We start from the raw sequence: 13,580 nt of genomic DNA on the forward strand, positions 1-13,580 counted from the left end.
CTTCTATCATCTTTAAATCTGAGGAAAATCAACGGAAGCCAGGTATACACAAAGTAGAAAGCTGCATCCACTTCAAAATGTTAGCTATTTTCTTTGATCTAAACATACAAACATTATCCAATTAATCACATGTGGTAAACAAGACCTAATGACTATACAACATGTATATTCCATGTGTATATTCCATGTATATAACACATTTGTACTCAATATTATATGAATGATGCTTTTTCCACGCCCCCCCCCCCCGCCCCCGCCTGAGAGAGATTGCATGTTATTTGTAAAATACCTGCTCTAAAGTGCTTTTATTTAATGGAAACCCATTGGATGTGTTCATATAAGCTGACTGCATAAAGATAAAAGATATTATTGATTCACTTCTTTTTCAAATATAAAGTGTGCACAACATTTTTCTTCCTCACAACTTCTAGCTAACCTCGTGGGTCCTTCTCAACTCAGTTCAAGGTTCCTCTCTGGAAAGCTTTCCCTGGTTACTCCATTCTGGGTTAAATGCCTCTGTGTTGTGATTCTCAAACACCCTCAGTGCATGCTGTATTGTCCTAGTTGATACATTTGTAGGCAGGGATTCGGCCAGCTTTTGCTCATCCTTGTGTCCCCACGTAAGTACATTGTCAAGTACATTTATGGAATGAATGAGATTCTGGAGTAGACAAAGGGAATATAGAGTCAAAACTTCCATTAAAGAGCTCATGGTCTAGTAGGTGATATAAACATTAATCCAAAAATGATATAGTGAGCCCTTAACAAATGTGTTGGATGCATGACTTAGTATGTGTATATGGTAAGCCAGAAGTTATGCTAGATGAGTTGCCTTTATTCTGAAGGTCTTTATAGTTTGCAGAGTTCTTTGACCTGTGATTAGCTAGGTCAGATAAGTCAATCTACCTTTGCCAGTTTGTCCATATTTTAGCTATCTCTACTCTAAGAAAATGGATACAGTTCCAGAATTACCTTTCTTCCAAAGATACTTTGTAAAATATCTATCTTACTCTGCTACACAATTTACTTCCTCTGTGTTCCTAATTCCTGACTGTCTTTGTTCTGAATGTGACTAACAAAGCTTTGGATTTGCAGTAAGTTACTAGGTATCTGTCCTAGGGAAGTCATTTAAATTTTCAAGGTGGTAAGAATGCCACCAGTGCTTTGTCAACTTCAAAGTGCTGTAGGAACATAAAGCCTAATGAGTTTGAAGATGAATATGACAATCAGTATCAATTGCATATTAGATGCCTTGTTTGTGTTATAGAAACACTGATACCTAGGAATTCCCAAACGCATGATGTTATACATACTAGGAGACAAGTTTAGGAAGTAATGAATTAAATTATTATGATGGTGTAATAAATAAGAAAAAAGGGTAAACAGGCAAAGTGATGCTTTTTGAACCTTTTGAACCATATGACAGTCACCTAATTGAATGGACCAGGACCTGGGTTTTACTTGCATTATTTAACTTGAAAATTATCTGAAGATTATTATACCAGTAGGATAACAGTTTTTTATCTATAAACAATTTTTTGAACCACTTTTTTTCTTTTCTCCCCTGAACACATATCTGAATTTCTATGAACTTTTTATTTTTTTTTTAAATCCTTAGAAAAGTGCTGTCATTTTGATAGAACAATAGCATGTCAGTTTCTGAGATACTCATCTATTTAGCAATCAAGAGGATATCAAGGTTAGAAACTGAATAATTCATGAAAGATGGAAGAGTTTTACATGTTCATCTTTTTCTCAAATTGTTCATTGTAGAAAATATACTTTCTGTAAAAAATGAGAGGGGGGTATGTGGTAGGTGGGGAATGGTTCTGCTGGTATCTTAAAGAAGTAAGCACAGTGTGCATAGGTTCTTCGATATGTCTTCGTGTTGCTCTCAATGATCCAGATGAGTATGTGTTTTCTTCTAGTGAAAAGGAGGCATTGATTTTCCATTTTTATTGGTCAGGTAGTGCTTTCCGTTCTGTCATTCACGTTCTCTCTTCCTAATTTCTCCACCCCTTCTCTCTGCACCCCTGTTTCTTTCTGTTGCAGTCTGTCTTTGCCTGTGTGTCTAAGAGAATGAAGGAAGAGTCTATTATTATCCAGAGTGATGTTGTCCAGTACCTCAAAGGCAGTCTATGTGGCCGGTTCACTGGAAAATAGGGAGGGATTTGAGGGTAGGGGAAGGTTAATCATTTGGCTGTTAAAATGCTGCAGAAGGGAACACAAAGCTCTGCCCACGTAATAAGCGCCTGTAGGCAGCCAGTGAGGAGGGAAAAGTTTGGGAAAGAACTCATTTTTTGTCTCTCAGAATGCAGAACTTTTGTAAACATGTTGGAACCTCCTCTCACCCCAATTTTGTAATACACTTATTTCTTTAAATATTTAAGTTGCTTGTGTATTCACGTACATCACTGACCACATAAATAGGTCCAGAAATAAAAGAAGAAATTTGCTGTTTTCTAAGTTACACCACCAAGTCCGCAGTTTTTAATGCTCCTGGCCCACTTTCCCTTTCCCAGCTGTTAGTCATTTGTAAGAAGCTGCCCTTGTAAATTGCAAGTGAGTTTGGATGTGATGTATTCAGCACTGCATGCACCGTAGCTTTTCAGTCATATCTTTCGAGTCATTTAGACTCCCGGGAATCATGTTCATAATAAATAGCTTTTTATTATCCAAAGCCGCTGTTCTGGCAGCCAAACGACAGCCCTTTGATAGATGGGCCGGGTAGTTTTTGTGTTGTGCTTACTCAGAGTTGTTAGTAGGAAAGACGAAGGCAGCAAAGGGGGGACCTTGGCAAAGCAGCTCTTATGGGTATACTGAAGCAGCAGATCAGAATTCAGAAACAAGAACGAGAGCTGAAATGTGATTCTCTGGTGCTTGGTGTTACACTCCTCTCCAGGATAGAACTGTGCGGGGCACTCACAGGAGCCTTGTTCTGATCACCGAAGCCACTAAAGGACCATGCAGCCGCGGAGCCCAGCAAGCCACCGGGAAGTTTTGCCGGAGCTGATTTCTATGGGATTTTCCGGTGCCTAGGAGAATCCTGCTGGCTTTGAGCTGTATGGAGGAGGGCTCCAGTTTCCCATGAGGGCCCCCTTGGAAAAGCCGTCTGTGCAGAATCCAGGCTCTGCTTCTCTCTGTGTGCCATTTATCAAAAGGCTTTTCTCACCTTTGCTGATTTGCTGGTGTGATTTCCATGTACTGAGTCCTGTGTAGGGATCCAGGATGGATTGCCTGTGCATTGTCACCACAAAGGTAGGATAGGAAACAGGGCTGTTGTTGTGTGCAGCATTTTTCTATTATTATTCTGGTCCTGTAATTAATCAGCTCTGGTAGGTGCTGGCAGTTCATGAGATAAAATGATTAGTATAATGTACTTTGCTGGGCATTTTGTTCCCCCATGAGGGTCTGAGGGACTTATCCTTATTTGATTTCAACTTCTTCTAGTGATATTGTGTGTTTGTGCAAATGAAAGGAGAATTTGCCTGTGTTTTTATGGAAGGATTTGCTTTTGCCTCTATTTATAGCTCAATATTAAAATATCTATAGTAGTAGTGTAGCTTACACATCATTTTAACATATCAGGGTAGTCTTTCTGAGTGTGATAATTAGCTTTTCATTTAAAAACCATGTCTTCTATGCTTGAAGAAGCCAATCAGCTTTACTGTGGCTTGACATATTGTTTCTGATTGGAGAATTCTGATATTCTGCATTTTAGTGATTTTTTTAAAGGAAAAAAAATCTTTAGGCCCTGGTTTAAAACAAACAAACAAACAAACAAACAAACACAATTTTTAATGTCAGACAGATTCTCACTATTTTGATTAGAAGCAAATGAAATATTTGCGTTATCAGAAATAGAAATAAAAGTGGGAATGGAATAAAATCAATAGGCATTCCTATTATGGGTTTATAGAAAAAAGCTAAAATTTCAAATGCATTTTATTTTATTCTGTCATCAGTTCCAAATAAGGTATTTAGATTTCATAAACACTGGTTATTTGAATAGAAATTAATATTATTTTTAGAAAACAACTAATTAAAACACACTTTTTCATTAGCTTTCCTTTCATTTTGCATATAAGCATACTATAAGTTAGTTTGAGCTATATCTTTTAGTAACTGACATTGATTAGACACCCATTAAACATGACAAAATAAATAGCTTAGTGCATAAGACTCATTAAGTGTAGACTTCCCGCTGTGATCTCCTTTTACCAGTTAAGAAAAGATTATTTAATTTTGAGGCCATGAGCCAAGTTCTTCTTAGTATGACCTTAAATATTGTACTTTTCTTGATTATATTTCAGAAAATCTTAATGGATATCTTCCTTTAGTGCCTAGTATCACATGGCAGGTTCATTGATGTTAATAGATACGAAGTCTAAAAACTTCTGGTTGGATTAGTTGACCAGGCCTCAAAGTTACCTTAATACCTTCTTTTACTTTTAGAAGTTACCAAGCATCTCATTCAGTTTTTCCAGTTAAGTCAGTAAAAATAAGCTAAGATATATTTTTAATGTATATTTATTTTCGGAGAGAGGGAGAGCACAAGAGCACATGGAGCAGGGGAGAGGCGGAGAGAGAAGGGAAGAGAATCCCTAACAGACTCTACCCTGTCAGCTCAGAGCCCAACATGGGGCTCGAACCCACCAACTGTGAGATCATGACCTGAGCCAAAATCAAGAGTCAGACACTTAACTGACTGAGACACCCAGATGCCCCTAAACTAAGATAATTTTTTTAAAAAGCTAGGTGGGAAATGTTATTTCTATATATAACCTAGGAAATAGTCTTTTTAACATTTTTCGCATTTACTGAGGTGTTACACTCAGTGTTACTTTTCTTGAGTAAATACAATCAGTTCTGACTTATATGTGTTTCTTAATTATTGCCAAATCATAATTGCAGGTAACTGTGAAACATAATTAGTAGTTTAAAAATAAGTTATAAAAAGTTATTAATTACAACCCCAAACTGTAATTTGTTGCATTGAACAATTTATATCAACATTGAAATCTAAGTTTCCTCAATTTGGAAAACATAATCTAGTGAAAAAAAACTTGTCATATGCTTTATATTCTCTTAACAAAATATTAATGACTACAGGTAAAAATGAAAAAAAATTCTTCTTCTTCTTCAAATGTTATATCAGACATAAATGTCATATTCCAATATTTTGATTTATCATACAAATTACACAATTCAACAGGACAAATACCCATGTAAGAATTTATGAATTTCCTGAATTATACTCATGAATGTTTCTAGGGTGGCATATATATCATCTTTATACGACAATCATACTTACAACAAAGTTATATTATGATGATGGTAAATAGTGCATGAATGATTTAAAAGCTCACATGAGTGAGGAGACTTCCTGGCTGGCTTCAGATCCCATATCCTGTCTACCTCACCCACACCACTGGTGCTCTTCTTTTTCCAAGTGGCTGTGCACTTGGGTTGTCCTTGCTCCCTCTTTCCTGGGACTCTGATAGGAAACCTGCCAAGAACTTGGAAATTTTAATTCTCTCTTAGTTCAACTCCCATCTCTTTCTTCTCCAGCAATGAGTCTACCTTCTAACTGCTCTGGCCAAGATGCTTTCTTCAAGTCTTGCTTTACAGCAGCTGTGTGTGAGACTGGAAATCCTTGAAGTCCTTCCCCCCCCCCCCAAGATTTTATTTAAATTTCATTTATTTAACATATTGTGTACTATTGGCTTCAGGAGTAGGATTTAGTGGTTCATCACTTAGGTATAACACCCAGTCCTCATCCTTAACTCAACAAGTGCTCTCCTTAATGCCCATCACCCATTTAGCCCATGACCTCCCAGCAAACATCAATTTATTCTTTGTATTTAAGAGTCTCTAATGCTTTGCCTCCGTCTCTGTTTTTATCTTATTTTACTTGTCCTTCCCTTTCGCTGTGTTCATCCGTTTTGTTTCTTAAATTCCACATATAAGTGGAATCATATGGGATTTATCTTTCTCTAATTTATTTCACTTAGCATAATACACTCTAGTTCCATCCACATTGTTCATTACTTTTGATGGATGAGTAATATTCTATCATATATATATATATATATATATATATATATATATATATCTGTCAATGGACATTTGGGTTCTTTCTATAACTTGACTATTGTTGATAGTGCTACTGTCAATATTGGGGTGCATATGCCTCTTCGAATCTGTATTTTTGTATCCTTTGGATAAGTATCTAGCAGTGAAATTGCTGAGTCATAGGGGAGTTCTATTTTTAGTTTTTTGAAGTACCTCCACTCTGTTTTCCAGTGGCTGCACCAGTTTGCATTGCCACCATTAGTGCATGAGGGATCCCCTTTCTCCACATCTTCTCCAATATCTACTGTTGCCTGAATTGTTAATTTTAGCCATTCTGAAAGGTGTGAGATGGTATCTCATTATGGTTTTGATTTGTTTTTCCCTGATGTTGACTGATATTGAGCATTTTTTCATGTGTCTTTATGCCATTTGTATGTCTTCTTTGGAGAAATATCTGTTCATGGCTTCTGCCCGTTTCTTCACTGGATTATTTATTTTTTGGGTGTTGTATTTGATAAGTTTATAGATTTTGGATACTAGCCATTTTTCCAATACATCATGTGCGAGTATCTTCTCTCATTCTGTAGGTTGGCTCTTAGTTTTGTTGATTGTTTCCTTTGCTGTGCAGGAGCTTTATATCTTGATGAGGTCCTAATAGTTCATTTTTGCTTTTGTTTCCTTGCTTCCAGAGACATGTCTAGTAAGAAGTTGCTCCAGCTGAGGTAAAACAGGTTGCTTTTTGCATTCTCCTCTAGGATTTTGATGGTTTCCTGTATCTCATTTAGGTATTTCATTTATTTTGAATTTACTTTTGTGTATGGTATATGAAAGTGGTCCAGTTCCATTCTTTTTCATGTTGCTGTCTAGTTTTCCCAATGCTATTTGTTGCAGAGACTTTTTTCCATTGGATATTCTCTTCTGCTTTGTCGAAAATGAGTTGACCATACATTTGTGGGTACATTTCTGGGTTCTGGGTTCTGTTCCAGTGATCCATGTGTCGGTTTTAGTGACAGTATCATACTGTCTTGATGATTACAGTGTTGTAATACAGCTTGAAGTCTGGAGTTGTGATGCCTCCCACATTGCTTTTCTTTTTAAACATTACTTTGGCTATTTGAGGTCTTTTTTGGTTCCATAAAAATTTTAGAATTATTTATTCTAGCTCTGTGAAAAATGCTGGTATTATTTTGATGGGGATTGCACGGAATATGTTGATTGCTTTGGATAGTATAGACATTTTAACAATATTTGTTCTTCCAATGAGACCAGAACTCCTAACTATCTGGATCTGTCCTGGGGTCCACTTCATCTGTGGTGCATCTCAATATCACCCTTGTCAAAGTTTTCAGTGGGAAACACAAATATTTCTCCTGGTTCTCTTCATTACTTCCTGTATTGGTGAGAAAGACACTTACTGCCCCCTTGGATCATCCTGTAACCTTTGTGCCTGCTTTATTCCCCCACTTCCTTCTATTACACGCATTGTAGAAATAAATTCCTCTTCATGTCTCTGCTCCACATTCCTAAGAATGGATGTTATAAGATTAATGAGAGGAGAGATTATGACAAATCAAGACAAAGCACTGCATAATGGCAATATAAAAGGATCTATTAGACATACCAGAGAAGTGGTTTTATTTTTAGCTTTTCTGCATAGAAAAATGAAATGATTGTGGCACATTTAATAATAATATAACCCCCTTGATAAAATAATCCTACCCTAGATCTCACCCATAAGACTCAGGTTGCTTATGGTCTTAATTGCTTTAGTCTGGTTAGACTGGTTTGCCCTCAGATTTGGGGTAAGATCTTTTAGGCCAGAGAATAATCAGAGCAACCAAAAACAGAATTTCTGCCACATGGATCCCAAGGTCCTTTCAGATGTTCAGAAAACTCACTTTCAAAGAAGATTGAGTCATCTCTTTTATTTGACTGTTTCTGTCCAGTTTCAGTTTCAACTCTTTTGTCACAGATGTCACTACTGAGACAGAGAAGTAACGTGACTTAGTGTGAAGGGCAGAACTCTAGAGCAAGACTTGGATTTAAATTGTAGCTCTGACAATTACTAGCTTAGGACTTACTTGGGTAAGTTGTTTAACCTGATCTCCCTAGGCCTGGATTTATTCATCTTTGAATAGGGTGTTATCTGTGTGTGAGTGATATTGTGGTAAGTATGGAAAGTCCCAGCACAACTCCTGGCACATGGAAAGAATTCAATATAGGACAATTTATTGAGCAGCTCAAAATTTATATCTTTAACCTATCCTTCTGTTTGGGTATGGTCACTGAGGAAATGAGGTCATCTCAATAATACTAATTAAACACAACTTACTAGTTAATATAACACGCTTTATAGAGTGGACATTTCTTAAATATATTTTTGAATAATTGTAAGATAATATTCCTCCAAATTTTGATAACTAAAATACACGGAAAATAATGTTAGACTATGTTAAGGTGGAGACATGCTGTTAGGTGATTGGCCAATAGGACAACAGTTCTAGATAGGAAGCAGAATATTCTGGGTTAAATTTAATAAAATGCAAGCAGTAAGTAGAAGTTTTCTTTTGTTGTGTAGGGATTTGTAAGTACATATGTAATAGTATATTGGCTGTACAAGAACAGAAGAAAGGTGGAACTATGTAAAATAAAAATAAATCTTCACTTTGTGACTTTGTGTACCAAGAGGCATCTGGGCTTCAGTGTCCTTGCCTGTAAAATGAGTGTATTTTATTGCATCTTTGTGGTTCTTTCTTTTCCATCTCTAACTAATAGTATTCTAAAGTATATAATCTCTGCAAATAAAATTATTTATGTATACAAAATGTCTTAAAAAGTAGTAGTGGGTGAAACCTATATTGATATCATTTCAGATGTCCTTTAGCCAGACTTACAGATATTAAAGAAAAGTTTTAAAAGATCAACAAAGACAACTATAATATGTTAGGTTGCTGATGTAATTTGTAATGAAGACATGATGGTACCATTAATTTTTAATGTGTTTAACAGTATTAACAGGTTACTGTGCATAATAAAATTTAAATAGTAGAATGAAAAGTGGACCAGGCAGTTTAAAGTATGTTTTATTGATGTTTTTAATATATATCTCTTCTGTAAATAAGATATCACTCTTTGACTCCATCATCCCACTATCTTTTACACTGAAGTTGCTCAGAATTTCTAAAAGGAAACAGAAGTTGTTGCTGAGCATTTAAAATATTTTTTAATCAAGGCTAGTATCATATTATTTATTATGACTTGAATAGAAAAAAAATTGCACACTATATTGTTAGAAATGAAATTATCATAGAAATATTTATAACTATAGTTTGGGGGGGGATACAATAATTTTTATTTTCCACCAGATCTTTATGTAGAGAAAATGAAACAAATCACCAAGGCAACAAATAATTTGCCTGAGAGACCCTGTCTTCATAGACAAAACTGTATCTTCATGCAGGTGTGTAGTTCCATCTGCTCTCATGGTAGAAGCAGCACACCCATACATTCACTTTATTTGTCTAACGAGTATTTATTTATTGAATGCCTAATATGTACCTGACATATTGGAAGGCATAGGCATACGATGCACAATCTGTTGCCATGGAACTTTTAGGCTAATGGCGAAAACAGCTAATTATAGAAATAACAGTAATGTGTGATAAAGGGGTGAATATAGAATGATATGGAAAGGAGCACAGGGAATTCTATAGAACCTGGTGGGCTTAAATGCGTGGTAGGCAAAAGCTTAGTGTCAGGGAAGGGTTTTCTGAGGAAGTGACAATTAAGCTGATATGTACCATGAGGGCACAATGGGGGTGGGAAAGTGTTTTAAGCAAAGTCTTAGATGTGACAGATGATAGATGATAGGTAGATAGATAGATATACATAGATAAACAGATAATGAAGAGAAGGGAAGAAAGAGAAGAAAGACAGAGAAAAGAGATAATGGTGCATTCAAGAAAAGGAAAGGCAATGTAGTTGGAATATAAGGAGGTCAAAGTGAGTGGCAAGGTACAAAGGGTGCAGAGATAAATAGGGACCCAGTTATGAGTATCAAGAAGTTGAGATGTTGTCTTAAAGGAAATAGGATTTTCCCTTTATAATTAACAATGATCCCAAACCCCAATTTTCTCTGACTTCCCACTCAGTTTGTTTCCCTGACTTGAGTTTTCTCATTCTATTTTCTGCCATATCCCTCTTTGCCCATCCTTCTGCCTATTCATAAAAATAGTGGTTTTACCTTTCACTAGCTGGATGACCTTCCCAGAACTGTATTTTTTCTTTTCCATAAGTTGGTACCTGTTGCACAGTCTTGTTTTTAGGATTTAATTAGGTGATAAATATAAAATGCTTAACATACTACCCTGTAGGGGTAGATGTACTGTTTTCTGTTGTTGTTTTTTTTTTTAACTGGAGTCTACAGTCTCCGTATCTTCCTATAGTTCCTTGGTGCTCTTCTCATATTTATCCTGCCAGTAACACTGGTTTTGATACCTGTCATCCTAACGAAGTGTCTGCATGGTGGCAGGACCACTGTACAGAGACTAGAGAGTCACAGAAGCAGGAGACATAATGGACCAGAGAAATCTACTTGGTGGCAGAGAGAGGCAGAAAAACAGCTTAAAGTAGGGAAAATTAAATAAAATGTGGCCTTTTTTGTGTAGAAAAGTAGGAAAAATAGGCAATGTGAAGGGATTCCATACTCTATTAATAACCTGGGATTAACCATTTTAATAACATAAAACATTTTGGCATATTAATTCCACTAATATAATAGCCTAATTTTCCTTTATTAAGTATTTCATACAGCAGCCAGAATTATCAATCTAATACCTAAGTTCAATGATGTAACTCTGAAGTGGAAGCCCTGCTATAGCACCCTATTGAACTCAAGTTGAGTAGTTGTCCAAATTCTTACTTTAGTACACAATTCTCTTTTGATCTAGCTCCTGAATTCCTTTCCTGTCTTATTTTCCATCACTCTGCCTTGTGTTTTATATTCCAAGAATCTTAAAAATTCATGAACCAGACCATTCTTATGTCTATGCTACATTTTATGGCCTTCTTTAAACTAATTGGCATACTGACCTTGGTGGCTCCCCTCTATTCTTTGAAGGTATCAATCATGTTCTTGCTTTGGAGACTACCATTTACTACTCCTCTGTCTAGATGGTTCTGTCCACCTATCTAAATCCTACCTGTATTCCAGGTCTGACTGTACATGCCACTCACTTTCCTAAAATCCCCAGTTAGATTATATACTCCTGGTGTTATCTTATATTATCCTATATTTCCGCCTGTCATGGTTCATAATTATGCACTGATTTATATGATTGTTTTCTCAGTGTCTCTCTCTTGACTAGACAGAGCTCCACAAGGAAAGAGACTACGTCTATTTTTCTCATTTTTGTATACATAATGTCTGGGACATTTCCTAGCACATTGAAGGAACTTGATGAATTTAATTAACTCATTCACTTTTCAGATCAACCCCATGAAGTAAAATCCTCCATATCTTAAAGATGAGGCATCCTTACACAGCTGAGCAGCTTCATAGTGGGGATTCAAGTCCGGGTATTTTTTGACTTTAATATCTATACTTCTATCCACTATCATTACCCCCTTGTTGAATCATTTCAAGGTTATTATTTAGTTAAAACATACTCTTGATACTATATTTTGGATTTTGTTCATTTTCTACCTAAAACACCTAATTAAATAAAAATAATGCACTCACTTAATGGTTAGTTTAAAATTACTCAGAATTAGATATAGATTTGCTGTGTTTTGGACACATATCCATAGCCTGTGAAAGTAAACTTGTAGAATGAGAAAAAAAAACTTTATGAATCATGCCATCCATTTATTAATATGTCTGTAGTAAATGATCTTTTCTGCCAAGCTTAATTACCAAGGTATTATTCACAACATTAGTCCTTTTTTTTTTTTTTAACACTTTGAGGAAAAGCCACATGTGCTGTGAAGAGCTAGGAGTCTGAGAGGATTGTCCTTGGAAGACCTTTAGGTAAGGTCTTTAGACAAATGTGGGTTTGCAAAGCAAACAAGTACAAACCAAATTTTGCAAATCAAATAATATTTAAACACATTCATTGTGCTCAAAACTGAAATAAATCACATAACTCTCTTTATAAATTAGAAAAGAATATATCATAGGGCGACTGCATGGCTCAGCTGGTTAAGCATATGACTTGATTTCGGCTCAGGTTATGATCTTATAGTCCTTGAGATCATGCCCCGTGTTGGGCTCTGTACTGACTGACAGTGCAGAGCCTGCTTGGGATTCTCTCTCTCCTATCCATCTACCCCTCCCCTAGTCTGTCTCTCTTTCAAAATAAATAAATAAACATTAAAAAAAATTGAATAAAAAAAAGAATACATCACTTCTCTTTATTATGTACCCATTATTTCATCTGCATATTTGTAGATAAGATTTTTCTTTTTTTTAAATGTTTATTTATTTTTGAGAGAGAGAGTGAGAGAGAAGGGGAGAGACTGAGAGAGAGGGAGAGAGAGACAATCCCAAGCAGGCTCAATGCCATCAGCATGGAGCCCGATGTGATGAGAGGCTTGATTTCATGGTTGGTTTGTGAAATCATGACCCCAGCTGAAATCAAGTCAGATGCTTAATCAATGAAGCCAACTAGGCACCCCTGTAGATAAGATTTTCTTAAAGGAAATTACCCATGATTATAATTGCTTGAGAAACCCATCTCACTGCCTATGTATGTTTCACCAAGGGCGATATGGAAGTGTGCATCGAATCAAGGTTCAGAAAGTAAAGTTATAGACTTGGGTTTGCATTTATTATATTAGTAATCTTAGTAATTTTAGTCAATTCAGTTTACCTTTCCTGAGGCTTTTTTATCAAGTTGGAAATGGTGATAATGATACTGGTTTATCAATATTTCTTTCACAGGATTATTGTGCAGATTCAAATGAGTTAATTTATTTGAAAAATATAAAATACTATATACATGGAAAGAGTGGCTATAATTATTGAGAGGAGGAAATCCTGAGTAAGCTGGGATCTTTTATTACCCATAGCATTACTGTAGGGTGGAGAAAATGAGAGTTGTATTCATATATGTATTATAACTAATTTTATGCTAATTACAGTGACCCAGGCAAATTGGCCAGACATGTCTGAGGTCTCTCAGAGAACTAAGTATTGGGCAGTTCGACAGCAGGGGCATCCACCGCTGAATCACTCAGAGGGACAGCACAGCATAGTGAAAGCACAGCCTTTGGAGTCAGACAGATTCTTGCTCTATCAGTCAGTCATTCTGTTGTCAGGAATAAATTACTTAATTTACCTAAATCTCAGTTTCTGTATTTATAAAATGAAGTGATAATAAGCACTTCATAGGGTTGTTGTGAGGATTAATTGCAATATTCATTGCCTCCACAAATATTTACTGAGTGCATACTGTGTGTCAGGTAGTATTGTAAGCAGTAGAGATATAATAGTGAATAAATTGAAC

General features: G+C 36.0%; 1 protein-coding gene across 14 annotated transcripts in view; it reads left to right on the forward strand.

The window, feature by feature from the left end:
* DLG2 (discs large MAGUK scaffold protein 2) overlaps positions 1 to 13,580 on the forward strand; it is a 2,060,218-nt gene that overhangs the window by 486,477 nt on the left and 1,560,161 nt on the right. For 2 of the 14 annotated variants that reach the window (XM_045483785.1, XM_045483787.1), the window contains exon 1: positions 2,804 to 3,258. The exons of the other annotated variants lie outside the window; for them this stretch is intronic. In XM_045483785.1, coding sequence (XP_045339741.1) covers positions 3,229 to 3,258 — 30 coding nt within the window. In that variant the 5' untranslated portion in view covers positions 2,804 to 3,228. Of the gene's footprint in view, positions 1 to 2,803; positions 3,259 to 13,580 lie in introns of those variants that run through there. 14 annotated transcript variants of the gene reach the window in all.

The sequence above is a fragment of the Leopardus geoffroyi genome, chromosome D1, assembly GCF_018350155.1.
Source record: "Leopardus geoffroyi isolate Oge1 chromosome D1, O.geoffroyi_Oge1_pat1.0, whole genome shotgun sequence".
NCBI lineage: Eukaryota > Metazoa > Chordata > Mammalia > Carnivora > Felidae > Leopardus > Leopardus geoffroyi.